At 44.5% G+C, this 27,630-nt stretch overlaps 3 protein-coding genes and 1 long non-coding RNA gene across 9 annotated transcripts in view; 2 read left to right on the top strand and 2 right to left on the bottom strand.

The window, feature by feature from the left end:
• DZANK1 (double zinc ribbon and ankyrin repeat domains 1) overlaps nucleotides 1–11,355 on the bottom strand; it is a 28,694-nt gene extending 17,339 nt beyond the window's left edge. The window contains exons 1-10 of the mRNA XM_075147354.1: nucleotides 11,216–11,355; nucleotides 7,856–7,911; nucleotides 6,760–6,884; nucleotides 5,945–6,098; nucleotides 4,466–4,583; nucleotides 4,008–4,104; nucleotides 3,116–3,240; nucleotides 2,473–2,558; nucleotides 2,053–2,170; nucleotides 1,002–1,115 (exon numbers count right to left, since the gene is read on the bottom strand). Of these exons, the coding sequence (XP_075003455.1) occupies nucleotides 1,002–1,115; nucleotides 2,053–2,170; nucleotides 2,473–2,558; nucleotides 3,116–3,240; nucleotides 4,008–4,104; nucleotides 4,466–4,583; nucleotides 5,945–6,098; nucleotides 6,760–6,884; nucleotides 7,856–7,911; nucleotides 11,216–11,323 (1,101 nt within the window). The 5' untranslated portion in view covers nucleotides 11,324–11,355. The remainder of the gene's footprint in view (nucleotides 1–1,001; nucleotides 1,116–2,052; nucleotides 2,171–2,472; nucleotides 2,559–3,115; nucleotides 3,241–4,007; nucleotides 4,105–4,465; nucleotides 4,584–5,944; nucleotides 6,099–6,759; nucleotides 6,885–7,855; nucleotides 7,912–11,215) is intronic.
• POLR3F (RNA polymerase III subunit F) lies at nucleotides 8,975–19,334 on the top strand. 2 transcript variants are annotated; one of them, XM_075147367.1, is made up of 9 exons: nucleotides 8,978–9,120; nucleotides 9,905–10,022; nucleotides 12,031–12,098; nucleotides 13,125–13,192; nucleotides 13,988–14,100; nucleotides 16,112–16,255; nucleotides 17,031–17,138; nucleotides 17,862–18,053; nucleotides 18,653–19,334. In XM_075147367.1, exons 1-9 carry the CDS (start codon nucleotides 9,065–9,067, stop codon nucleotides 18,728–18,730), a joined length of 945 nt encoding a protein of 314 aa, XP_075003468.1. In that variant the 5' UTR covers nucleotides 8,978–9,064; the 3' UTR covers nucleotides 18,731–19,334. The 2 variants fall into 2 exon arrangements, with proteins under 2 accessions (XP_075003469.1, XP_075003468.1); XM_075147368.1 differs by lacking the exon at nucleotides 12,031–12,098 and having other exon boundaries at nucleotides 8,975–9,120.
• LOC142080992 (uncharacterized) lies at nucleotides 18,815–25,200 on the bottom strand. The gene is made up of 3 exons (XR_012673189.1): nucleotides 25,025–25,200; nucleotides 24,231–24,305; nucleotides 18,815–19,062 (listed from the first exon to the last, which is right to left on the bottom strand). It is a non-coding gene; the product is annotated as an uncharacterized LOC142080992 (long non-coding RNA).
• SEC23B (SEC23 homolog B, COPII component) overlaps nucleotides 24,535–27,630 on the top strand; it is a 19,710-nt gene continuing 16,614 nt past the window's right edge. Inside the window, exon 1 of one of the 5 annotated variants that reach the window (XM_075147356.1) lies at nucleotides 24,535–24,669. In XM_075147356.1, coding sequence (XP_075003457.1) covers nucleotides 24,538–24,669 — 132 coding nt within the window. In that variant the 5' untranslated portion in view covers nucleotides 24,535–24,537. The other 4 variants (XM_075147359.1, XM_075147360.1, XM_075147357.1 and 1 more) reach the window with 4 other exon arrangements.

The raw sequence follows: 27,630 nt of genomic DNA, 5'->3' as shown, positions 1-27,630 counted from the left end.
GCTTGTGTTAGTGGGTGTTTCAGAGAGGGACCCCAGCATGCTGATTTCACAGAAAGGGTCTGGGGGGGGTTCCCCATCATGCTGCCTTATAGGCACTTCCTTGCTTACATGCAAATGCTTGAGGCGACCTCACTTAAGTCCTGTTTTGTTGATTAAGTGTTCCCTTTTGTCCACACCACCCAAGACCCTTTGCTTGTAAGCCCTGTCCATCACTCCCTCACAGGGCTGTTGGTAACCCTCCCTCCCCTGTCGTTTCTCATTTAAAACCTTTCTTACTAGACCAGCTCTCCTGCTGGCAAAGATACCTTTGCCCTGTGAGGTGGATCCCATCTCTCCTAAGGAGATGTTGATCCTCAAACAGGGTCCCACTATCATAGAAACCAAAACCTTGTTGCCGACATCAGCTCTGCAACCAATTGTGGACGTGCAGTATCAGTCCTCTCCTCCTCACACCATTTCCCCTGACCGGGGGGATCGAGGAGGCCCCTACTTGGGTCCCCATATCCCTGGGTAGGGAGTATTTTGTAGGGCAAATTTTGTCTAGTTAAGTCTACCAGCACTTTTGGATCACCGATCAAGACTGTGCTCTAACGTTTTGGGCATATACCCATTGCCCCAGTCCTGCCAGCCTATCTGTGCTAAGCACTTACAATCAAATGAGGTAAGCAGAGCAATGAGGACATATTTAATAAACTTAAAATGCTTAGTAATACTAAGGCCATAAATCATAGAATCATAGAATATCTCTTTACTGAACACAGTGCATGCATTCCTGTCATTCAGACGGCTACACTATGTGCTCTTCAGCGAGCCTTCCTGAGCTTATGTGGTTCACCTTTAAAGATTATTTCTATTCAAGGCGTTTTTAATCCTACTAACTCTTAAAACTGTCATAATTACACAAACCCGAGTTGGATCAAAATATTTGTAATTAAGTCATCTGTTAGAAAAATGCATGCCAGGAGGCAAATTGCTATTTTGTTATATTTATTCTCAAGTACCTTTACGCAGTTGTTGGTTTGGGGCTGCAGCTGTGGAGCTATTGGCGACTCACATACAATGCAAGTGGGTGTATTCATTGGCACAAGATGTCTGCACTCAAGACATGGTGCCATCTGAAGAAAAAGCCACATCACAGCATGTTAAGGACCATAATGAAATCATTAAAGTTATTATGAGATTTTCAATATTTTCCTGGTTAGAGTCTACATCAGCAGCAAAGTCACTGGAAACATAGCAACTGACAGCAACAGATGCTGATATTGATCCTTAAAGATCAAATGCTATTGAGAAAATATGAAGACAACTGGAAAGAGAATGCTTTACTGACTACTAAAAACATGCCAGAAAGGTACTAAGTTAATTTTCAGTAAACTTAAAATACTACTATAAAATGTGTGCAGGTAGTTAAAATCCTTTTAATTATGAACGTAATCTAAAGAGGTCCTGAATATTCTCAGTCATCAGTTGAAACTACAGCATTGCCCCAAACAAGACAACTTTCTGGTGATACAGGAAAAAAAAATACACCATTGACTTGTCAGATCAGGTTATTATCTCTTGGGAAGAGCTTAGAGAAGATAGGCATCACTGTAAAAACTCTGTGCTCTTACATATGCCCACACATGCCACCGCTTAAGGTTTCAGGCACATTAGATGGATCTTCCACAGCTGTGACATAGACACTAGTTACTAAGTAACTAAGTGTACTAATTGGCACTGGAATAAGATGCATATGCAGGTCCTGAAGACGTGGTGGTTGTTGTTGCAGGATGAGAAGGAATCTGAATTTGGTGATGTTTCCTGGCACAAATGAATAACACACAATTTACTTCTTCATTGTTATCCGTATTAAAATATATGGCACTTGAAGCAATCTATGGTTATTTTTGCCCATCATTTAAGAATTACATCAGGTCCACTGCTAAAGGTATTGAACAAAATAAAAGAATCAGAACAGTGCTTCCCAAATGAAAGCACTGAATGTGTAATTTGCTGAGGAAGTTGGTTTCTCCAAATGGGATTTGTTGATTGTAATGATGTTTTGCTGACCTGCGCTCCTTCAGGGGGTGGGAAGTGCCGTACTGGCACAGGTGGGATAGGAGATCCACATTCCTGACAGAAGTGAGCCAAGGGGTCAGACAGGCGAGGTGCAGAACAGTGTGCACATCTGAAAATAAGAGCAAACTGGCTGAGCTTGTTTTGGTATTATGCTGCTGCATAATAATGATTAATCGGGAACCTGTTGTGACAGGACTTAGGTCACTGATTTCTCAGTTGTGGTTTCCAAGCTATGGTGGTCCACTAGACCATGCCCCAGCATCCATGATATGAGGTTCTGAACTCTAAACAGCTTTGCTGTAGAAAGGTAGAAAGCTCTTTGGCTGCTATGGATTTCATACTTTCTTCCTCAAAAGGCAATTACTCAGTTACTTTCCAAGGACAAATATGTTAAAAGGAGAAGTCACTTACTTGAGGAAATCTGTTTCTCTCTGGATCCTTGCCACCCGTGTGCTTGCTAAGCTTTTCCGGCTAGTCACTGCAGAAGAACTAGCAAACTGAAATAAAAGTAATTCTTTACCCTTAGTAAGCGAATATTTGCAAAATGCATATAAGAGTAGCAAAATCAGCTAAAGATGTTATTTGAGACAAACTGCACTGAAATGCATTGCTTTAAGGAATATCTACTACACTTGATTCCCCCATTAGCTGCATTAAGGACCGACAGCTTCTTCCAATAAAAATAAATTAATGTCTTGCTATTTACTTCCAAGATAGCATTAGTGAATATTAAGTTTTAAATATCAACTTGCCAACCTATAGCAATAATTATTTGCTAATTGCAGATTCAGTAATGTATTAGAAGAGAATTAGTAGGAATGCAGGCACTGTTAATTTGCTTTGCCTGGTTACTGATAACTGTGTACTGCTTTGGGCATTCCTATTCCAGAGTGTCATTACCAGTAAATTTAAGTTAGTACTGTATAACACAGCCAAAGGCATTAATTTCTGAGAGATTATATGAGAATGATCACAAATCTTCACATCTTTGTTTTTTTAGAGCTCAGTTCTGATGACAGCCTTTTACAACTTTCCTCAACGCCCCTTTGCTTACCTGTAACGACTCTATTGGTAGTGCTGAGGTGGATTCCTCTCTGTACTCTGTGGTTTCCAAATGACTGGCAAGGAGCTGTGGTCCTTGCAGGGACCTGTGAGCAGTCTTTCTTTCTGTTTCCAAGTCTAAAATTACAATCCTGTTATTCCACTGCCATTCACTTCATGCAGTTTACATATATCTTAATATGAATATTACATACTCTTATTTTAAATTCCAATAGCTAGGCATATTTAAAAATGTAAAATCTGACATCCAGATTTTGGATTCAAATAAACTGCATGGAATTACAGGAAGTTAAACTAAAAGAAACCTCATTCCTCTCTGAAAAAAGCTTACTTTTGTATTTTTCTCTATTTACAGTTTTCTTCCTTCCTGCATGCTCAAAACAACCCCAGCTCCTAAGAGTAAATTAATGACTAATTAATACAATTCCCTGCTCTTAAACAGTCCCATTGCCATTACCATGGAATAACAGGCTTCATCTATAGAGAAAATCTGGGTCAAGCTTTCATTTCTGCTTTGTGTACATATTTGGGAATCTTACTGCAAGCAAACATCAGTAAAGAACTCCGTAAAGGATTTGCAATCCCATCAATTTAACAGCATTTTCTGGCACAAAGGGAAATATAGACTGGGCCTTGTTACGTTGCTCAGAAATGAATGACTTTTTAACGTGTTTTAAGAGGTAATGTCATATGTATGGAAGTTAATTTTTGTTCTCTATTTGCAGTGTTGAGCAATTGAAATTGGAATTCGCAGAGGATGTTCTATCTTCTGAGATAGTTTTGAAACTACCCTTATTTTACCAATGATGTAAGAGGAGAACCTTACACTGCCTATTTTCAGCTAACACAGAAGTCTATTTCAGTCTTATAAAGTAATACTATACCTTGAAAATCTTGGGGTGCTTCACTCCAGGCAGGCTTGATTTCCACATTCACTCCATTCTTCTCTGGTTTTGTAGTAAACATCCCACCTTCCCTCTCCTAAAAAGTAATTCCATTTGAATTCCAAATGAAATATTTAGTTTTGCTCTAATCCTCTCTTGTTATAGTTATTTGTTATGATTTTAAAAGCACATGCTAATTTTCAATGCAAGCATTTGAAAATCTTAAATAATAAATGTATTTTAAAAATATTTGACCTGGTAATGAAAGACTAGTGAAGAAGAAAAAAAAATTGTCCCCTTGAAATTTTAGTATTACAAAAAGGACTGAGGCAGCAAAGATGGGAAAACAGAGGAAATAAAATATATAAAAAGTATAGGCAAACAAGTTTAATCTCTAAGTAATACCACACATACAACATTTTATATTCAGACAAGGAGTTAAATTTGCTAAAACTTGCCTGTGTGGTGATATCTTTTAGGAAATTCTTGTCATTGTCTTCAGCAGAGAAGAGGATGTTTGGCTGCTTGTACTCTACCAGAAATACCTTTGTTACAACTGTACTCTCCCTGCAGTCCCTGAAAATCAATGTTCATAAAGCTATACACGTGCAACAAACCCATATGCAGCAAAAAGTAAATCACTGACAAACATGGCTCATTTGCTGGTACATCTCTTCCAAGTTTGCGAGTCATTATTTCGTATAAGTAGTATAATCCTGGGCAATACTCTCAGTAACTACTGCCTTGTTTTGTTCTTTTTAAAATTTATTTTCAGTTTAAAATGTGCACACTAAGAAGGTACTAATAAAATGTATGAATATTTTAATCCCTCAACATTTTTTACATGTAAAACTTTTGATACTCCTGTATCTGCTTTCTGGGGTAACTATTGTTTACCAGCATCACAGAAAATAGAGCAGAGCAAGACTTTTCTTCCATTCATAATACCATATTCATTTTCCCAGTCAAGCAGCAGGTAGCATCCTATTCATTTGACATAAGAACTGTCGTGCTCTACCATTTATTAAATTACAGCAGGAACATTAAAATGGCTGTAAATGACCAAATCATTCATTTAGGATTTATTGTCATTCTAGAGCATCTATTTAGCCCAACTGAAAATGTCTTAATAAAAACATACTGGAAACAAGTGTTAATCCAGGTAGCGATATCAGAAAATACACAGAGGCCTAGGTTTGTGTTGTTATATTCCAGTGCAGACACAAGCAAAGGCTACCTGCGGGCGCGAATAGTGGGGGACAGCAAGCACAAATCCCCAATTGGAGTGGAAGTTTCTGCTTCCTTGGAAATAAAAGATAATACAACAGGGTACAGACAGAGAATGCATGTGTCCTCTCTGTCTCTAAGCATGAAGTTAGTTTGGAGGAAGTCAGTGGCTGTGCAGCTAAATCCAGTTTTCTATGTATTGTATTTTTACTTAACCCTTGTACTTTACCCTTGTACTAACATTGTACTTAAACTGTGAGGTTTAGCATTCTGTGCTCCTTCGGGAGAAACTAAGCAGATTCCTGGGAAGACCAACTTCTATAAATCTGCTGAATCACTGGATGACCCCAGAAAACACCACACTAGTTCCTCTGGCATTTTTTATGATCACGCTCAAAAGGATGAGCTCGAAGTATAGTGTATTTTATTAGTTTCTCACTCACAGCCTCTACGTATCATTGGCCTACATCCACAGCCCAGGAGATAAACATCCAAGAAATAATCCATCCGCACAAACACTTAATGGATAAAAGGTGTTATGAGAAAGTGAAGTCAATGCAACCCATGAAGATCACTTAGATTGCAAACTGCTGGGGAAAGGGGCGTCTCTCATTTGTGAGGTATGGAGTGCTTTAAACAGCATGGCTCCAAGCCATGACTGAGATATCTGTCCCTCGTCAAAATACAACTGAAATAAACAGGATACTTACTTTGTAACTGCCAGGGCCTTGACCATTATTTTCCCAACCGGTAATACGATAGGACCCTTATACTTAAAAGTGTTATGCTCTCCATAGCCAGGTTTCCTAATGAGTTCTGGTTTACTTCCATCTAAAGTGTAATAAATGGAGACCTCAGGTGTATCTGAAAGACACAGAGAAAGTAATTAGCCAAACTGTATTCAACCTGTGAAAAACAAGCTCTACGCTTCAAAGTACTCACTACTGTGCTTGATTTTTCTCACATAAACAAAATAAAGCAGTTCCATAAATGACTGAATGTTTGGGACTAAAACTGTTTCTCCCATGAAAAATTAGTTACTCAACAAACATAATTTCATTATAAGCAGTATTTCTCTTCATAAAGAAGCTGTGCAATGGTTTTGTATGAAAACATTGCAATAGCATGTCCGTTCTAACGGCAGAAAAGACATTTTCTCCCACGGTGAAAGGTGGCATTTCAAAAAATGTAAAGAAAACCTTTGGGGTGAGCCTGGCATATGATACTTTCAAGCACTGGTTTTGCAGTCAAAGCAAAATGCAACAGCTTAAGAGCTTGATCTTGGAAGCAATTAAGACTGCTAACATATATGAAATAACTCATGTCAATAATATTGTTTGAATGCATAAAATTAAGTGCAAGTATATTTGGTGTATCAAAACATGTTGGTTAATTTTGTAAGTTCCTTAAGGAAGTGGGCACTCATAAAAATTATAATTAAATGTAAACAAAAGTATAGAGGCTAAAAGTTTCAAATGAACACATATGAAAAGGTTTTACATAGAGCCAAAGTTCTTATTCATACCTGATTTTATTTCTACAAGAGTGTTTGTGTCTATTTGATGTTTTGCCTTCCCTGGAAGAGGGATTCGAAGTGGTATGACCTGAGGAACTGAGACAGAGCCAGCTGTCATTTTTCTCAGCAGTGATCTTTAAAAAAGAAAAACAAAAAGGCAGACAGTAATTTTTCTAGACAGAAGAATGCATTGAGAAATACAGTCTTTTAAAATGATTCCTTGGCTTCATTTGTTTCTCTTAAAAGAGAGAACACCGGATTCTTTAAACTGTTAGTTTTCATTAATGTTTGATTTTCACTTTGAAAAGGAGCAAGATCCTAATGACCATCACACTTCCGACTTACTCTCCTGTTTCAGAACTGTGAACAAAGCTTGAGATGAGCACTGTGGCTTTCATTTCACTTTGGCCTTCTTTGTTCAAGTCTGATTTCCATGTATTCAAGTGAAACAGCTTTAGCATCATACATCAGTGATACATGGTAAGGGTGAGTGACAGCGAAGTATCTCGACCCTAATCATGGCAGATGTGATAATCATTTTGTCTGCAGGAAGAACCAGCCTCTTGTTTCATCGTGGCCATCTGAATATATACAAGATGTCCTGAAAAGGACTAAAGCAAGACGGCTATTCCTAAAGCTTATCTCAGCTATTGTATGCATTAAGAATATACCTATAAAACAGGTGCCAAACATGATTTAACATAATTTACATAGTCATTATCATGTCACACAATTCAAGAGTGAAAAATTGCATTTGGATACGATAACATTTTACAATACAAGAAAATGTACTCCAGATCTTGGGAATTGATACTCAGGGCCAGGAAACATGCCTACACTAGAAGGATTTGGTTTTGTAACCAACCCTTCAATCCTCCAGAAACGTCTCTCACGCTACTCATCAACGCAGGCAGTAATGATTCAGCATGGGAGGTATTCGTTAGTCCACACTCTCACTGGGGCTACGACGAGGTCTGCCACAGTGCTGCCTGCAGCTAGGTTACCCAAAACAGTGGTTAAGGAGTTTGGGCAGTTCTCAGCCAAACTCCCTTGGGCTGCACGCAGTGGCACAGGAGACGCAACGATGGGTGGATCAGATCTTTACCTGATGCGAGGGGGCAGAGAGTATTTTTCCTCAAGGACCCGCTTCTCTTGGCACACCTGGACCAAAAGCACAGTGCCTTGTTTCAGCTTTCTGGGAGCCCATCAGCAGTGGGACACAACCGGTCCTGCCGGCACCCCCAGCGTGCCCAGCCCCTGCCCCAGCGTGGGCTCCGTCCCTGCCTGCACGTGCCCTGCCAGGTCAGGCCCCGCTTCCCATCCCCTCATGGCACAGCCCACCCCACCTCACCCCACTCCATCCCTGCTGTACAGCCCCTGCCACCGTGCTCGGTCCCACTGCACGAGCCTGACCGCCCGCTCTATCCTGGCCACAGCCCTGCCCACCCCACATGGTCCCATGGCAGACCCTTGCCCACCCACTCAACACCCACTCCTACAGCCCCTGCCCACCCCACACGGTCCCATGGCAGACCCTTGCCCACCCACTCAACACCCACTCCTACAGCCCCTGCCCACCCCACACGGTCCCATGGCAGACCCTTGCCCACCCACTCAACACCCACTCCTACAGCCCCTGCCCACACCGCTCAATCCCTGCTACCGAGCCCCTGCCCACCCCGCTCGATCCCAACCACAGCTTTGCCCACGCCACTTGATTCCACTCCATCCCACAGCCTTGACCTCCCCACTCGATCCCTGCTACTGAGCCCCTGCCCACCCCACTCGATCTCACCCCACAGCCCTGCCCTCCCCACTCAATCCCTGCTACTGAGGCTCTTGCTCACCCCACTCGATCCCATCCCACAGCCTTGCCCACCCCACGTGGTCCCAGCCACCACCCTGCCCACCCCACTCGATCCCACCCCACAGCCTTGCCCACCCCACTCGATCCCTGCTACTGAGCCCCTTGCCCACCCCACTCGATCCCATCCCACAGCCCTGCCCACCCCACTCGATCCCCGGTATAGAGCCCTGCCCGCCCCGCTCGATCCAGCCCACCCCGCTCGATCCCCGCTCGATCCCAGCTCCCCCCCGCCCTCCCGTTACCACAGACGCCGCGCGCCCGGCCGCGCCCCCGCCCTCCCGCCCCTGGCCCCGCCAGCGCGGCCGCCCATTGGTCCGCGTCCCGCTGCTTAGCAACCGACCCCGTCCCCCTCCGCCGCGCGGTTCTGACGCCATCTCGCCGCGACGCTCGCTGTGGAGGGGTGGGGTTGGTGGCGCGGCCGCCCGTCTGGGTGCGCTGCGCCGCGCCATGGCGGAGGTGAAGGTGAAGCCGGAGGTCCCCGACCCCATGGATATAGAGACCAGGTGCGGAAGGGTGGTGCCGCGGGGGGGGGGGGGGGAGGCGGGGAGGCGAGGCTGCCGGGCGGTGCGGGCCCTGGCGGCCGGGGGAAAAGGTGCGTGAAGGGGCAGGGCGCGCTGGGGGTGTGGGGGGGCTGGCAGGGAGGCGAGGGAAGTGTCCTGGAGGGAGCAGGCAGAGCACAGGGCGCGCCGGTGCCTCGGGGGGCGTTGGTCGCGGCCCGGGTGGTGGCCAGGAAATGTGCCCTGAAAGAGGGGTTGCTGCTGTTGGGGGCACTGTGCGTTTTGTGCTGGGGCCGGGGGGTGCTTCGGTAGCAGTGAGCGATGGGGTCAGGTTACCTTCGGCTGCCCTGGTGTCTTTCTGCTCTCAGAAAGGGAAATTGTGGCTTTTCCGCATTAAGTCATTTTTTTCTAAAAGGTATTTCATCAGTATTTGTGTTTTCTGACTAGCTAGCAATTCCTTCCCATCAGAACCTTTTGTACAATGAAACTGTACAGGGAGCTCTAAATCCATGTTGTTAATAATGAGAGCAACATAAAAGTAAAGTGGAGCACCACGTTCAGTGTTGTCACAAAGAGCAAAGGTAGTTTGTCCAGCAGTTGCAAAAACATATTTATCAGCACAGGGAGTAGATGCTAAGTTCCCTCAATAGATATGGCCAAGAAGCAGTTCATGGGTGCTTTTCCCCTGAGTTGTTCTGTTCCCTCTCTTTCATTCTGACTCTAATACTGTTTGGATTTGGTTTTGGATGCCATAGAACATGATTTTAAACATGCTTTTCTCCTCCCCCAGGATTATTGAGCTGTGTCATCAGTTCCCTCACGGTATCACAGACCAGGTGATTCAAAATGATATGCCTCACATGGAAGCCCAGCAGCGAGCCATGGCGATCAACAGGCTGCTCTCGATGGTAGGGTGATCTCAGCTTCCTCATCTCAGCCCGGAGCACTCTTCATACACACAGTCTGCATGGTAGCAACCTGTTGGGCAGGGCTAGCAAATGAATCCTTTTGGATTTAGCAGCATTTGGCATAATGTACAGCTGCCATACTAACCTTCGGTAGCCATAAGCACTTATGATTGCCAAAACCAATTAAAACATACCTCAACTTACTCTTTCCATCCTGTAATACAAAGTTGACATATCCATATGGATTTCTAGCTGAGGAAGCTACCACTGAGAAATACCACGTTTGTTTTTTTGATGTGTCTATAGTTCTTTGGTGGTCTTTTCCCTGTATATTACTTTGTAAAGCAGAATGTGATACAATGGTCTAATGTAACAGTCGGGTGCAAGTGTAGTTGCAGTGGTTCAGCAGATGTAAAGATGGCCACAAGTGATAACCACAAGGCTCATTAATGATGGGGAATGAATTACTAGAGATAAAAGAAGGGATGTTAGCCCATGCTCTTATATGTGACGGTCTTTTCCGAACCCCTCACAAAATCCCAAAGTCATGGATTACTCTGATAATATGCAGGTGAAACATCTCAAGGAATTTTTTTTGCATCTTCTGTAAATTTCCCACATCTCACTTTACTATAGCAGGAGTCAGCCTGAGATAAGAGTGAGGGTCACAGTCAACTACTTCTGCCATGTGTTCAGGAACAGATAGTAGCTGTTTAGTCTTGTTGGTTCAGTGTGGCATAAACTTGAGTATCAGCTAAATGTTCAAGGTCTTTAAAGATCAAAATTCCGTTCGGTTCCGTAGCTAGCTGCTTCATGGGGGTGTGAAGTCAGGAAATAAAGCAGACTGAGTGGTGCAGTCAAGAGAGCACTGTTGAGAAGAGGGGCACTTGCTTTCTCAGAAAGAAGGATGTTGAAGGTATCCAAACTGAGCAAGGTGGGGTGTTTTTTTGTTTTGTTTTTTTTTTTTAATAACAGGAACTTCTTAGCTTGGACCATGCTAGGTGGCAGTGGAAGTAATCTGATTCTGTCTCTTTTTGATCTTTCTGTTATAGATGTGAGGTTGTGTGTTCAATAACTTTTGAAAGGGCTGGCCAAATTTCACAATGAGGCTTCAAAGATAGTTAAGTCTCTAGAATTTGTTTAAAATAGATGCCTCGGGGAGTGGGGAGTGTGTGGAGAGATCTAGTAAGTACCTCAAATATGGGGAAAAACTGCAGTGAGAGCTCAGCCTTAATAAGCATCTCTTCACTTGAGATAAGCTGCAAGTACTTCATCTGTAGAAAAGCATCGAAGGGGATCATCTTGAGGTGTGAGCTCCAATCAACCACATAATGGAAATCTATAAGAAACAAGGCTGTAACTATGGGGAAAGGATTAGCTGGCAATGAAAGAGTGAATGTTAGTTAATGCTGTTATACACAGTTATGCTCTTGGGCTTGTTTAATTGCTTGCCCCTTCAAAATAGGAAATAAGAATTTGCCTGGCCTAGGCACAAGTGTCAAATGTTTTGTGTGTGTGAGATGCCAGTAATTTGCCTCTGAGAGGCACTGTCGATCCTGGCTGGCAATGATCTCTACTTATTAAAAAACAGAACTTTGCTACTGGAACTCAGAATTGTTCAAAACTTGTTCAGCAGAGCTCCAACATGATTTCTGGGTAGCCAGGCAAACGAGTGTTTTGGTGGAAAGGGAGAGCAAAGTATACAAGAACTTGATGTCCCTCGTGCAATGGTGAAAGTTAGGAGAAATAATAGGAAGTGCATAGATGTTGTGGGAAGGGTCGGGAACTGTATTTGTTACTTCTGATAGCTGATAAGTGGATACTTGTAGGGGAAAAAAATATCTTCGAGGGTATTATTGTTTCCAGTGGTTAGAAATGTTAGTTTTCCCTTTTCTTTATTCAGTGGACATGAAATAAGGTTTTTATTTTAGAAGTTTAGAAGATTCTTGCCATGTTCTGAAACAAGCTATTTGAAGGAAAGTAAATGCCTTGTGCCCATCTGTCCTAGGGGCAACTGGACCTTCTCAGAAGCAATGCAGGTCTCCTATATAGAATCAAAGAGTCTCAAAATGCAAGGTAAGCCTCGTGTTTGCTAATAAATGATAAATATATTTGGAACACAATTCTGCAACTCACGTGCAGCATTGCTGAGAAGACACCCGGCAATGTAATATGGGTTCTGTAACGTGGATGTTACAGAAGATAACTGCTTGTTTCAGGAGGGTACACTTAACTCCCCTGAGCTGATCCTGAAAACTGTTTTTAGGTATAGTGGTTTCTACTGAACAGAGGGTGCCGTGGGACTATAGCTCTAACTTATCAGCAGAGTTCCTGGTCCAGATGACAGCAAAGTGATCTGTGCAAACATGTATATGCTTGGGTGGAATCCAGCTGAAGCCCGACCATACCATCCGCAAACTGTGGTTCTGTGGTCTTCCTCACTGCTCATGTTACAGGATCTGTGCTCATATTTACAGCTGTTCCAGGAGGCCACTTGAACTGCTACTTATGCTCTTTGATTTATTAAAATGTACCTTCTAACCATGTTTTGTGATGCCTATGTAAATCTGAGTAAAAGGTACTTTCTGGAAAGAAATATCCTTCAAAATTATCCTCAGTGCAGGCCTGTCATCTTCTCTTTCAGATGCTTTAGAAAAAGATTGCTGAGTTCAGTCTTTCTCAGACCAGTGAAAAGGCATGTTTTAGAGTTGGGAGCACGCTACTATCCCTTTGTAGACGTTCTGTCTAGAGACAGATTATCCTAAATTATGCTTCATGCTGTGTTTGACCTTCCACAGTTGTGTTAATACGTGACTCCGAATTCCCCATTGTTAGGACCAGTCGAGCGACTCCTGCTTAGTCACTTTTCTTTCATACTGTGCTCTTTTCTCTTTACTGTGGCTTCTCACTGGCAAGCTTGGCTTGATCCAGAGAGGTTTAGTGTCATGTATTATATTTGCCAATGGCTGGCTTATTGTGTGGTTTTTTTTTTTCCTTTGTGCATTGTTTTTTTTCATAGTACTTGTTTTCAGTTTAAAGCAAATCCAACTTCTTTCAAATTTTGGACCTTTCAAAAGTCCTGATGTCTGTCTTATTTTACAGTAAAATGAAAGGCTCTGACAATCAAGAGAAGCTGGTTTACCAAATTATAGAAGATGCAGGCAACAAAGGTAGTTTAAATAAATTATAATTGTGAATGGTACTAACTATGTTTACTTATGGAACCATTCCTGTCTAAACTTTTAAATGCTTGTCCAGACAATACAAATATAAAATCTAGAGTCCCCATACCAGGTCTGTAGCTAATGTTCCATGTGTCCACTTTGTAAAAACGAAAGAGGAGACGACATATTTCTTTATTAAAATAAAATAACAACCTGTCCTGGTTGACTTCTCTGGGGGGCTCTTTCAGAATATTTGGAATACAAATTACAATTTATCTATGGGACTGTCAAGCTGAGGAATCTGCAGAACACTCAGTACTTAAAAGAAAATGTAATATCTATATTGGATTTAACAGGTGTACTGCCAGCAGAAACCACTGCTAGGAACTAGGCTTTCTCAGCAGTTGTTGCACGCTGTGGTTGAGAGATGGCAGGTAGAACGGGCTGTCACATTTTTGTTGAAGCAAACACTAGTTACCTAAAAATGCAAGAACATTTCTGTGATGTATTCATGTTGGCAGTGAAATGGGGTTCACTTGTAAGAGCTCTCGGAAGAGAGGTAAAGGGCAGAAGGACAGTGTGGTGGTTGTGGTATGCATTTCGTGTTTTGTCAGTTGGTTTTTTGTTCCATCCCCTTCTGTTCCTTCCCTCCCTTTTGCCGGGAGTGGTAGGATCGAGGATACATCCTATGGTTGGCAAGCGAGTCAAGCAATGTTGTGATGTGACTTTTGGTTTGTGAATATGTACAGAAACAAATGATTTCTTCTATTCATTCCCATTCACTTCTCTGTTTTAAAACAGGTATTTGGAGCAGGGACATTAGATACAAAAGTAATTTGCCTTTAACGGAGATCAACAAGATACTGAAAAACTTGGAAAGCAAGAAACTAATTAAAGCAGTTAAATCTGTGGCAGTGAGTATTTTATGACTTTTTTTTAAACTATTTCAAACGTGTTCTGCATGCTGTGTGTCTTTGAACAGGAGAGTGGGAGCAGAGAAACCTCGTTCTGCCTCCAGCTTTCTCACTGACTATGCACCAGCATTTGACTCTCTGCCTTTAGTGTGCAGGTTTGAGGTGCCACAGATGCGAGAGGCTATAATATTTATAAATAATCAACATACTACTAACAAACTGATTAATAATCTAATTAATAAACACATCACTATTAACATACAGTTCTATCACTCTTCCCACCACTACTAATTACACACTATTACTATCAAATTGCAGTTTTAGTTCTCCTAATTCTTTATTGCACACAACTGTTGTATAGTTCTGTTACCCTTCACAAACCTCTCACACAGCTTACTACTAATCTGCAGTTCTGTCAGCGTTTTCTCTGCACTTCCATGCCTGGTCTTTAGGACATAAACCTAGGGAAGTTTCCCTCCAGCATACCAATGGGCTTGGGTCCACAGGTCAGTTTCTCTGCTGTCCTTAGGCGTCCACACTCCTGCTGTCTGCAGATCCTGCCCTTTCTTGTTCTTTGATTTTTTTTTTATACCTTATTCTCTTTTTTTTTTTCTTAACTCTCTTTTCCACCACCTTTTTCTCCTTTCTCCACTCAGTCTCCACCCAAATAAGCAACCTGCCCATAATTACTTTTTCTCCATTGGTCCCAACGTTGCTGTATCGCAATTGGGTATTTCCGATACTGAAGTAATCTCAACCTTTTATATGGGACTAGTGATATGGTTATCTAGCTGCAAGTGGCCTTGCAAGGTTCCTCTCCCCCAGAGATCCTGAAACTCCCTTCAGTTATCTGGTTCATACTGGATTTGTATTGTTTACTTTAAACAATTTCTGAGACATTTGATTCTGTTTTAGTCTTGGTTCCTCTACTTTGTTCCAGTTACTCAAGTACTTTCTTATCTTGCCTGCAAACAGTTCACGTACCAGTGTAGGGCTTAGCCTTTTCCATGCTTTTTCTCACTCTGTTGTAATGCTCATGCAGCATCCTGCTCTCCCTTACCTGCTTAATTACAAATCATTGGTATTAGCATGTTCCTTGGACATTCTCTTGGTTTCCTGCAGAGATTCTGTCTTGTTGCAGGGCCTGGTACACCAGGAAGACCACTTGTTTGTGAACTCTTGGAAGTTTTATGTTGTGTGCCTTTTCTACGTGCCAGTCTCATCTGCACCATGGAGGCAATACCTTGGCTTGCATGTGTGCATTTTTGGGGGGGGGCAAGGAGGGAATGAGAGGTGAGGGTAACTTCCTAAATAAAAATAAAATGGAGATAAAGAAGTTGGACATAGAGAAGCAGCTTTTTCATGTTTTTGTGAGAGACGCTGGCTTCATCTAGTCGTACAGGGGATGTAATGCTGCAAAAATTGCTTCAGTGGTTGCCGAGTAGTCCTTTGGACAACCATCGTCCTTCAACTGTCCGACTACTAACATCAGGGCTGAAGCAGCATTCCCATTCGCCCTGTCTAGGTGCGGCAGTAAGGAGTGGGCTCGCAAGGGCTAACTTTAGCTGCAGGGTTTAATCATGTAAGGGTCCTCCTATCATCAGCATGGCTTGTCTCTTGCAGAAACAGTTGTAAGCCTCTGTTAAGTTTGTCTTTGCTGTCTTCTAAAGACACTTTCCTGCCCTCCTTTGACTGTGGAGGGGAATCAGAGTCAATAGGTTAAAATTAAACACCGAGATCTTCTTTAGTGAGGTTTGTATTGTGTGCACGCTGTTAGTAGGATTCTCTCTTCTAACACTATATTACAAAATTATGAGGAATCTGAATTGTTGACCTTCTCTTTATCTCCATCTTACCTGTGAGTCAAACATGTTAATGATAGCTTGAGTCAGCTGGACTGCTGACTCTAGTTTTAGGAATAATGAGCTCTCTCTTTTGCAGATATCTTCTTAATCTTTCTTTCTTATGGAAGACTTTCAGCTGTTAAGAGCTGTGCACTTTTCTCTAACAGGCATCCAAGAAGAAGGTGTATATGCTATATAACCTGCAGCCTGACCGGTCAGTGACTGGTGGGGCTTGGTACAGTGACCAAGACTTTGAGTCTGAATTTGTGGAGGTGTTAAATCAACAGTGTTTTAAATTTCTACAGAGTAAGGTGAGTGCCACTACAAAAGTTACCTTCCATTCATTTTGTGCAAGTAATTATTTTCTTCATAAAAGAAAAGTGACAGACAAGGCTTAAGTTTTCCACAGTGTTTTCCCTAAGTGTTGGCCGTTGTTATAACTGGATTGGCAAATCTGTACTGGATTGTATTAGTCACAGCAAGTGTGATGGTGTTGCATTTTAGTAATGCATAGTTTCACACCCTGTACAGGGAGTGAATCCTTGTGTCTCCAAAGTCCAATGACAAGCTAGGCAGCAAAGAACACAGGACCAAAAAACCTAGCAAAAGTCACTGTTTTCCCTGCAGAGCTCCTAATTTCTGAGAGCGTGGAAGGCACTAGGCAGTCAGCTCTGCCTAGAAGACAATTTTTTTGAGTATAACTGCAAGAGAAGCCTGCTCTCTGTTAAATAAGTCCTATGCAGATTGCAGCATTTCTCTATTGCATTAAAATATATTTTAACTGGCACTAGGTACAGCAGAAACTTCTTCTGTGTCAAAAAAACACCAGATGCTGATATTCCTTCATATTAATCTAAATCACTGTGTAAATTTTGTGTCATATTTAGTGTAAAGTTATGTTTGGTTGTGCACTGCATTGTCTCATGTACATCAGTCTTAAGGACATAGCTTTAAATGCTAAATAAAAAACATGTCCCAGAAATGGTTTGGAAATCAACTTTTATACTTCAGTCTGCCTGAAACTGAACCATGAAGGAGGCTCTTGGCAGTGAGTACTGACTATAACTCATCTTTGCTTTTTCTCAGGCAGAAGCAGCTCGAGAGAGCAAACAGAACCCCATGATACAGAGGAACAGCTCATTTGCCTCATCCCATGAGGTGTGGAAATACATCTGTGAACTGGGTATCAGTAAGGTCAGAATAGATTCATCTTACTACTCTCAAAATTCTCAGTGCATGACTAGTTGCAGGAATTGGGTCCTGCAAATTTGGTGAGGGTCCGATAAGTGCTACAGTTACTGTATTGGAAGTGGGCTTTGCTGCTTTATTGCTTTTTGAGGAGGGTCATCGGTGCTGCATGGGTTTCCAGGGTATTTTGTACATGTGGGTTTTCAAAGACGTATACAAGAATTAGCATTCACATTCCTTTTTGTTGATGGGAACTGGAGTAAGTTTTCCATTAACGATCTCAACCGGTTTATATTTTATAATTTCTCTCAAGTTTGCCTATGCACTTCAAACAGTTTTAGGGGAGGAAAAAAGAAGGAGGGGAAAATACCCCCACAATTATCAGTCACCATCAACAGGCATCTCTTCAGTAGTCTGTCTTCTTTCACGATTGTTTTCCTGTAAAACTGGAAATGTATCATGTTAGGATGATGTAGACACTTAAGGTGCATAATTTGGTAAGCCAAGGCTAGTGTAATCCAGAAGTGCTTGGGAGGTAGGAGGTATTGGTATTTGCTTTTCTTTTTGTATCTGCACAACCCCATAAAGTGCCCAGCGAGAGGAGTGCCTTTATCTGGGCTCGGTTAGAACTCTTAAGGATTTGTTACTCATGGTGTTTGCTCGTTTCCTCCTTGCAGGACTTACTGGCACGCGTCTTTCCTAGTATTTATTTTACCAATTATTTCTTAGGTAGAGTTGTCAATGGAAGACATTGAAACCATTTTAAATACACTAATATATGATGGAAAAGTGGAGATGACTATTATTGCTGCAAAGGAAGGGACGGTAGGCAGTGTGGATGGACAGATGAAGTTGTACAGAGCCGTTAGTCCTCTCATACAACCCACTGGATTAGTCAGGACGCCATGTGGACTCTGCCCCGTAAGTAACTAATTCTGTATATGAATAGGTGGGTGTATACAAATTTTGAATACAATCCTGCAAATGGCCAGCCAGCACATTGCCAGGTTACGCCCGTGAGTGATCCTTGTGGCTTTCTACGCTTATGAGTGTTATCCGTGATGCCTTAGCGGTGGTGTAAGAGGCAGGTTCTTTAGTTTAGACTAGGATGTTTCCCACTTACATCCTGTCTCTTTACTGGACTGTATGTGAAAGGCTGCTGTCAAGTGTAGACTGTTCCAAATTATATCATTATATTATTATATTTTATGATCCCAAGTTTGCCTATTTATGTTTTTTAACAAGCTAACATTTCTGTCTAGCTTTTGGTCTCTCCTGCTTGGATTGTAAACTGATATGTAGGTAAAACTTGCCAGTGTATCCGTTTGCATCATTTACTACAGTGGGGTCTGTTTTGCTTTTCTTCCTCAGAGCTGGCATAGGACTTCCTAGATTTTGGCCTCTGTTAGACTACTGCTTTTCTACTGGGGAAGGAGCAGAAAACATGCGAGCATGTTACTTCCAGTTAGATCACGCTTGCTGTATATAACTGCTCTACTGACACAGGCTTTCTTTTGCAGGTTTTTGATGATTGCCATGAAGGTGGTGAGATTTCTCCATCAAACTGTATTTATATGACAGAGTGGCTGGAATTTTAAAGTGAAAGAAAACTGTAAACTGGATTAATGCTTCACAGCCAAGGTGACAAAGCAGCTTGCTTTTTTTAAAAGTGGACTTCCAAATTTGTGAGCAACTTCAGGACACGGAGTGACTTTGTTTTTAATGAAACATAAAGCAGTGTGTCAGTTGCGTGAGCAGTCCTGAGAGTGGACTGGAAATCGAGTCAGCACTGAAGATCAAGGCTGAAGTGGAAATGTAGATCCATTCTTGTACCAAAAATTGGTTGTGTGACTTGAAAACTGCCATAGAACAGCTGGGTGGTAATGTATCGCTTCCAAGGATTGTGTCGAGTACTCCACAGACACTTATTCTGAATGAGAGAAAATAAGTCATTAGCTGATCAGAAAAACTTGCTAATGAGTGTTGCCAAGAATGAGGTCCCAAACTTTGCTTTCAGACTAATGCCACTGGTGGGTGCTTAAGTCCTAAAGCTGACACTTTTTTCCCGATAGCTACCATCTAATTGAAGACTTAAGAATCTGACGCGGGAAAGATCCTGAATAGGTCAAACACAACTCGCTGATTCTTTATTATCTTTCTTACCTGCTAATTTATCATTAAACCCCTGATTTTTCTCATGTACATCTGTGCTTCATTTTCTCCATTGCTGCCATTGCCAGGTGATGCATCTGTTGTATTTATTCCTTCATGTGACAGCCACAAGATCATCATCAAATATGTTGGTGTGTTCTGGCAGCTGCATCGCGTACACGGGTATGTCAGCTGAAATACGGGAAGATGTGTTTTCTAGAATAGAAAGAGTTCCTCTGGCCTGATGGTATAGGGAGGATTTTTATAGATTATTCAGGGTTGAAAAAGATGCCAGTTACAGTTGTTTGTACATAATATGGCCTCTGGCCTTGGTTTGTGATCTGAGAAAGGCATGATATTGGCATATCATCAAAAAGCAAAATCTTCTCTTCCTGTGATGTGGAGCCAATTTGTGTTTCTCTTAAGTGCGACCTCTCTGGCTTCTTCTTTGTGTGACTCTGAACTGATGAATTGGCCATAACGTATAGACTGTGGTGGTGGTGTAAGCCTCAGGCCCAGGGTATGCTGGGCCATGGACCTCTTAAGAGAGAGCTGTGTCAAGTTTCCTCTGGCTGTCGATGTCCATCTGGCAGTATTAGAGGGGTGATACTGTCTTTGGAAAATGTAGGTTCAAATCCCACTTGGGAAGTAACAGATTTTTGTACCAACTATGTTATGCTAATTAGTTACTCAACCTCTTCCTTAACCTGTAATCAAGCAACCTCTAGGGAAAAAGAGTCAGCTCCTTTTTCATGAATGAAAATATGGTAGAGCAAGCTCTCCACCATCCAGCATAACAGAGGGCTGGAATGAAGTACTTGCAGGCAGGGTAGTACTAGCAGACACGAACTGTGCAGAGACAGTCTGGTCCCAGTACAACTTGCTGCCTGTGGCTTAGCCTTGCTGTGTCCAGACTGGATCTCTACACAACTACTCAGTATCTTCATGATAGCCTCCCACCACTGGGAAACAATTAGCGGGTTAAGCACAACGCCGGACCTGTGGCATCTAGCGATTTTCAAAATTCCCTGTCTGAAAAGAAGTCCTCCTGGACACTGTGTTGGGGGGGCAATGGTCAAGCACCTCTGGAACTGAGTTACCAGCATACCAGGTAATCTGACCACGAGTAGTAAACAGTGGGCTAACATAGACTTTGGAAGACGGTTTACCGAGTAAGGGTAGGAGACTTTACATCAGCTATTCCAATACTGCCCAGGAGTTTGTGCCTTCTAAAAGCACGCTGGATCCCATAGAAGTGTTTAAATCTTGCTCAATTCCTGTTTTCCTACTTACAGTGTGGGTTGTGGACAGAAGGCTAATGGTGTAAGTGCTGTGCAAAGAATTAAAAAAAAGGTTCCTGTCCCATATAGGGATGGTATAGATACAGAGGCAAAGGCTGCTTGTTTGAGAGTAGGCATGCTGTCTTGGACTGGAGCAAACAACTAGTACTGATAAGCTGGCATGTCCCTGGAAGGAGTTTGATTGTATTAGGTAGTGTGAGCACCCACAGCCAGCTCTTTCTTTTGTTGCAGTGTTGTCTCGAGGTGACAGGGCCGCATATCTCTATAGAGGCAGAAGAGCTCTTACAAAAGAGATGTGGGGGTGAAATGATCAGATGTTTGTTCTTTCTCTGCCCCCTTTAACCACCCAGCGCGCTGACGCCTGAGGAAAACACTGCTCGCTTCACTGGGGGAAGCCTTAACCTCAGCTTCAGACATCTGTTATGTGGCCAAAGGTAATTTCATTGAGGTGTGGGGCTGAGGTTGCCTTTGTCTTCCTGTGTTCAAAGAGGACCTAACACAATGGGGTGCTGAATCCTGCTGCTGCAGAGATAACGCATTGTTTGCACTCTACTGCAGCTAGAAGATAACCTTCAGGGAAACAACACATCTTTATCATGCAGGTATGTCACTGTATGCAGTATAACCATATTCATTGGCAATAAGAAAAAGGGGAGAGCTTTTCATCAGTGAACAGCTTTAGGAAGTAGAGAGCTGGTTTATTAAGCTTTTAAAGTTCTGGCTCATTTGTATTGGGTTTATCTGGTTTAGATGACCTTTGTGGGTTCTGAAGCTTCTTAGTGTTGCAGCTGTAACAAGACTTCTCAAATTTTGAAAAAAAACCATGCTTATAGAGAGAAGTAAAGCAATTTCACTTTCCTATCTGTAAAATAGAAATCTGTCTGATCTATTTCTAAATGAATTAGAGGAATGATCTTTCTGTCACTCTAGTTCTTCATGAACCTGGCTAATCTATCAGCCTGTAATTCTTTTTTAAAAAGGGAGTAAATGCTAAAAGGTAACTTTAATAGTCTAGTCTTTTTTTCCTCCCTGAGTTCCTTCAGTCTTCCCTTCTATCTGGCAAAGCTGTCCCCTTTACAAACTGGTATGAAATGTAACGTTTTGAGGAAGCTATAATACTAGCTCCAGTACTGAATATGAGAACACTTACGTGTAGAAAGCTGAGAGTTAACATTAATCCTCAAAACATGGATGACCACTTGGGAGCGCGTTCTGCTCATTTCTTTATGCAAGCCTCATACAAGAGGTCACAGTTCAGCTGCTGCAGGACCACGAGGTACCTCCTGGGTCGGAGAGCTCAGCCCAGTTACCGTGGGCCCTGGGGTGTGCAGACCCTGCTGTGACCCTACCAGGCTGTTCTGAGCAGTTCCCTCGCTGGTGGTAACCGACTGGACAAAAGCCAGTTGGAGGGTGGTCACACCCAAATGCCATTTTCGCATGGAATCAAGTGCAAGATCGCTTTTTATTTCTGAGAGAAACATTAACTACACTACCAGGCTGTATTGTGAATTGAGGGAGAGTACAGCTAGCAGGTACTGTTTAACATGTCTAGCCTTTACAGTCCGAAGTTTAAAACATTAATGGCAAACTTGAAGCTTTGATAGTGAAAACATTTACCCCGTGGCTGAGTGGCTGTACGGTTTTTCCTGGTTTTAGGGTTTTTTTTTTTAATTACACTGATTATAACTCTTGCCCCTGTTAGAGGTGTTAAGTGTGATGGTTGTTCATCTGGTGCTGTTCGAGTGCCATCTTCTGTCTCGTCCTGGTATGGCTACCCTAGGGCTCAGGAAAGAAAAGGGAAAGCTCTTAAACCCTGCTCTGGTTTCCTCTTTTGCCTCCAGAACAGTTTTGGGGAAGAAACAACAGCGAGTGGGGACAGCTGCGTCTCCTATTGCTACCATACACTTCATGCATTGAAATAGAGTTTAGACACCTTAAACAGGGCTGTCCTCCACCACACCCACAGCACCTTCCCCTTTTGCTTCACATGGCTGGGACTGTCTATCATTTCACCTGTGAGAAATGGGTAGCCAGGCCCCGAGCTGCGCTGAGCCCAGCTTAGCCTGCAGCCTGGAGGGGACACAAAGGTACTGTGAGAAGCTCCACGGGTAGTGTCCAAGCTCTTGTTGAAAATGTTCACTTCCTACCTGAGAAAGTTAATTATTGCACTTTAGGCACTCTTCAGGAGATCCTGGGGGGAGTGGGGAGGAGGGGAAGTGGAGCTCAAAGCATTCTCCTCTTTCAGCTGTTAGACACAAAACAAGTTGGGGCTTATGTATGTAGCCTGTGTTTTTCCCCCTCTCTCGCTTTTTGAGCAAGCTTACCATTGTTCCAAGAAAATAGAAGAATGGGAAAGCTTTTACTTTAGTTATTTGGTCTAGAAACACAGGGCTTTAGGATTTTGCTCCTCTTGCAAACCCACAACAGTTGCTCAACGTTTTAACTAATCTAATGCTAGCAGGGTGGGCACAGCATGGCCTTGAAGCCCTGGGTCCCAGTAAGGCGCTGTGCTTTGCTTTTGAGATGTGGCAGTGTGAGGAAGATGTAAAATGAAGGATAAAGTAACAACTCCAGGACATTAACAACAGTAGTAAAGTTAACTTGAATTTTATACACTTTAGCATATAAGCATAGGTAGCATTCTTCTACTTTTATATTCCCACTGAATATGTGATCTTTCTGCTCGTGTTCAGATTTTACACAAGCAAATTTAACCCCTGCAGAGCACACAACTTGCCTTATGTTAGGAAGCTGGGAAGGCAATATTAATGTTCAGCTCAGACAGCATCTCATTTTGCTTTATTTTGGATCTGGAACATTGCTCTCCACCATTAGTTGCTTCAGTAGAAAATATACCTTTTCTGTCCAGAGAAGAAGGAATGAATGACTCTTGGTTAAAGCAGTCTCCTCAAGCATTCCCTGGATAATGCCAATCTCCCTGCGAAATTCAGTGTTCTGAAAATAGCTCCTATCTGTGTGCTTACACAGTTCTGCTCCCTATTTGTCAGCCAATTCCTTCTGTCCTTTCCATGGAAGGGAAGAAGGGCTGCCGATGAATCCAAACTCTACAATAGCCCAATGGCAGTTTCACTGGATCTTCTTCCACTGCCAGGGTCTGTTGAAGTGTCTTAAGGGGCACAGAGAACAAAGTTGAAAACCTTGTCCTTCTCTCCTCAATGGTTTGTTTAACTTCTTGCTATTTCTAGTGTTAACAAACTCTTAGCACAGACTGCGAACTGGGAGCAGTCACAGATTTTTACAGGTGCTTGAAGGCCGAGAAGAGATTGCTTTTTTTTTTATAGGCAAGCATTCCACCATAGACTGTGCAGTAACATTTAAAACATTTATATTCCTAATTGCTTAGTATATGTCAAAGTTGGCCACATTTCCTATGCACGGTTTTAACAAAACCTTCATATAGCTGGTCACAGGGCATTAATTCCCTTTAAGCAAAAATGGAGTGATGCTCACATAGAAGCCTGGGGAATATTTATAGGCTGACCACTACATGAATTTAAGGCAAACACCCAAACTGTCAGAAGTGGGTCGAGATGTTTCACTACACCACTAGAAGCACGTGTACAAGTTTGCAGCTTTCAGACATGGATTTGCATGCATACATTAAGATAGGACAAATCCCACTTACACTGAAGCTGCAGTGGAGGATTCATGTCATCGGTCTCACTAGGAACAGGCTTTGCCTCTTTGGCTTCAGAAGAGACTGTGGGAAGCAACAAGAGAAGGAAGCAATGAAAGAGGGACCATAGTTGCCTAGTTTCAAGGCACAGACAAGTTTGTGGAGCAAGTCAGACTTGATCAAACCTCTACCACACATCCACAGGCAGCATGTTGCATTTCTGGATATTGTGGCCATCCCCAGATCTCTCCTCACCAGAGGCTCTGGGCACTGGCGTTTTCCCAGCAGGCTGGGGTACAAGTTTCCTCACGGAGCGATGAACCACTGTGGCCTCAAGCCAGCCATGAGGGTAAAGCTGGCTCTCACGTCTTTTCTGGGAAGAGCGAGGGAGGAAAATCCAATTTACCTCAGGAGTCAGGCATATTTGACAGCAAACGCCAGGAACCAGGTATGTGAATGGCAAGAGATGCACTGTCAAAGGGTGCGTGTCCCCAGCGCAAACCAAACCAGGCAAACGTTGCGTGGGTCCTTTTCAGTTTCCAGCCACGCCTGCTCCCGGCTCATCCCTCCCCAGCCAGGCGGCCCTGCCTCGTCGCAGGCCCCGGGCAGCCTCCCGGCATGGCCTGCTGCGCTTCCCAGAGCCAACGTGCCTGGGGAAGGTGACCCTGGCCTGACGCGGGGGGATGAGAACTGAGGCAAAGAGGAGGCCGCTTCGGGCTCGCAGTTTGTTTTATTTTTTTAACGTGTCTATATTATTAGGAAATTGTTATTGATAACCTTTTCCCGGGAGTTTCTACACTTACAAAGACGACCCTCGTGCTGAACACAACAGCACCCTCCAAAGCCGCCGAGCACCCTGAGAGAGGAGCTGCTCCCGCAGCCCGCCGGCCTGTGCTGCTGCGGGGAGGCGACGCCTCCACGCCCCATATTTAGTAGGGGCACCGCGTTTGTCTGTATTCCAACGTTGCACCTGCCGCCCTTAGTCAAGATGGCCTCCCGACGCCGTCGCCTCGCCATGTTTGGTAGGGTGACGCTACTTCCTCTCCTGCAGAATGGCGCGTAGGGTGCCCTTAGCCAAGATGTCGGCGGAGCCTCGCCGAGGGAGGGCAGGGCGTGCTGGAGCCGCCATCTTGCCTGCGGGCACCCCCTACCGCTGAGCTGGCCTTGCCGGGCGCGCGGGGCCTGCCGGGAGAGAGCGGCGGCGGGGAGCGGCGCGGCGCGGGCAGGTGGGCGCTGCGGGGCGTCGCCGGGGGTCCCCGTCCCCTGTGGCCGTGCTTGGGGACTGCAGGTGGTGGTGTCCCCTGTAGCGGGGCTGGGAGGTCAGTGGCGGCCCCTGGGCGGGGGGGCTGAGGGGGGCCAGCGGTGTGCCCTGTGAGGGGGCCTGGGGGGTCAGTGGTGTCCACCGTGAGGGGGGGCTGGGGGAGTGTCAGTGGCGTCCCCTGTGAGGGGGCCTGGGGGGCCAGTGGTGTTCCCTCTGAGTGGGGGTTGTGGGGGGTCATGGTGTCCCCTGTGAAGGGGGGCTGAGGGGGCCTGTGGCGGCCGCTATAGAGGGGGCTGGGGCGGGTCAGTGGTGTCCCCTGTGGGGGGTACTGGGGCGGGTCAGTGGTGTCCGCTCTGGGGGGTACTGGGGTGGCTCAGTGGTGTCCCCTGCAGCAGTGCTTGCGATCGGCAGTGTCGCATAGAGCAGCGCAGGGGCTCAGCGGCGTCCCCTGTAGCTTTGCCTGGGCGGGGGATCGGCAGTGTCCCCCGGGGCTGTGCTGAGGGTGCTGGGGCCTGGCGCTGTGCCCCAGGGCAGAGCTGGCGTCAGCCGTGTCCCCCGGGGCTGTGCCAGGGGTCAGCGATGCCACCTGTAGCAGTGCGGGGGGCCAGTGCTTTACCCTATGGCAGTGCTGGGGATCAGTGGCGTAGGGGTCAGAGGTGGACCCTATGGCTTCACTAGGGATCTGTGCTGTCCCGTGTGTGCTTTCTGGTGAAGGGCTGGGGATCTGTGGTGTCCCCTATAGCTGTGCCAAGCGCAGCAGCTGGGGGATCCGTGGTGTTCTCTGTAGCACTGCTAGGAAGCAGCAGCATTGCCTATAGCTTTGCTGGAAGGAGTGGGGGTCAGCAGTGTGCCCTATAGCAGATCCCATTCAGAGACTGGAATACCACCACCACTCATCTACTGAGGCTTTGGAAGGCTCCCTCCTCTCCTGGATAGGGGCTTTGGGACCTCCCCACCGCCAGGACGGGCCCTGGAGGTCACTGTGGGACTGGGGCTGGAGGGCCCTGCGCTGGTGGGGGGGCTGGCAGATTGAGCAGGCACCTAGCCCTAAACCAGCCCTACACAGCTCTCGTTGGGGTGGGGCCACCTCCCCTTCTGCCGTCCTGACCCCAAAACGGGGCCACAGCCCATGCCAAACCCAGTTGGGCAATCGGGGCTTGGCCCGGGGCAGGGGAGTGGTGCTGGGCTGCAGTTGGAGGAACATGGAGTAAATTTGCATTGTGGTTGCACTGCATACCGGAGATGTCAGGTGTTTATCTTGCTGTTCTGATGTGCAGGATCTTTTACAGGGAGGCTCAGCTCTGACTTTTACCCTGACAGACCCATTTGTGGTGGGGATGTGTTGCTGAACCCTTCTGTTTGTTGGTCCAGAGGTGGGGGTGTAAATCCAGGGCAATGCCCATGAGCTTGATTTACATCCTCAATAGCAAGGACAAAGAAAATGGCGAGGAGTTTGGAGGTTTGTAGGAAAATGTTACACTGAAACTCTTCCTTCTTTGGAGGAGGTCGTGCTTCTGATTTCTCATGTCTATGGCTCTCCTGAATCTCCCGCCTGCAGTGAGGACCAGGAATAAGGTAATCCTGGAGCATCTGCAGCCGCAGGTGAACCTCTGAGTTTCCTCGGCTGGAGTGGGTCGTGGTGCTGCTGCTGTTGCCTCTGTGAGTTGCTGCCAGTGCTGTGTGGTGTTTGTGGCCTGGATTCGATGAGTGAGTTTTTCAGTAGGCTTGTCCTTCCCTTTCTCAGAGGCATCAAAGGTAGCGATGGCCTGTGAGCTTTTGTTTGCATCTTATTCTGAAGAGTTTAGTAAGGCAATACAGAGAGTGACTTCTCTGGTGTGTTGGGGATATCCTTCCTTGAAGAGCATGTCTTTTCTGAAGTCTGCTGGACTCTCAATTCCTCCCTTACTGGGAGTGGGACATGGTGCCATGCACAGAGGGTGTCTAAAATCACCAAAGACCTTTTTTGACCTTTTTGTCATGTGCTCCTTTCCATCTGTAAGGAGGGCAGGCTGGCAACCAGATAACATTTGTAATGAGTGTTTTGGCCTCAGACTTGGCCTCCTTTTCTCTCCACAAGGTTTCAGCCAAAGGCTTCAGGATGTGTTGGAAATCTGACCTGTTCTCCTTTACTGACCTGAGTCAGGCAGG

This window comes from Calonectris borealis, chromosome 3, assembly GCF_964195595.1.
Source record: "Calonectris borealis chromosome 3, bCalBor7.hap1.2, whole genome shotgun sequence".
In the NCBI taxonomy this organism is placed as follows: domain Eukaryota; kingdom Metazoa; phylum Chordata; class Aves; order Procellariiformes; family Procellariidae; genus Calonectris; species Calonectris borealis.
Note: the sequence above shows the minus strand (reverse complement) of the source record. Positions and strands in the feature narration are given on the sequence as shown.

Coding starts and splice junctions, on each gene's coding strand:
- POLR3F (XM_075147367.1), top strand. CDS start 9,065: ATGGCGGAGGTGAAGGTGAAGCCGGAGGTCCCCGACCCCATGGATATA. Junction 14,101..16,111: donor AAGCAGTTAAATCTGTGGCA/GTGAGTATTTTA, acceptor TTTCTCTAACAG/GCATCCAAGAAGAAGGTGTA. Junction 17,139..17,861: donor GTGAACTGGGTATCAGTAAG/GTCAGAATAGAT, acceptor ATTATTTCTTAG/GTAGAGTTGTCAATGGAAGA.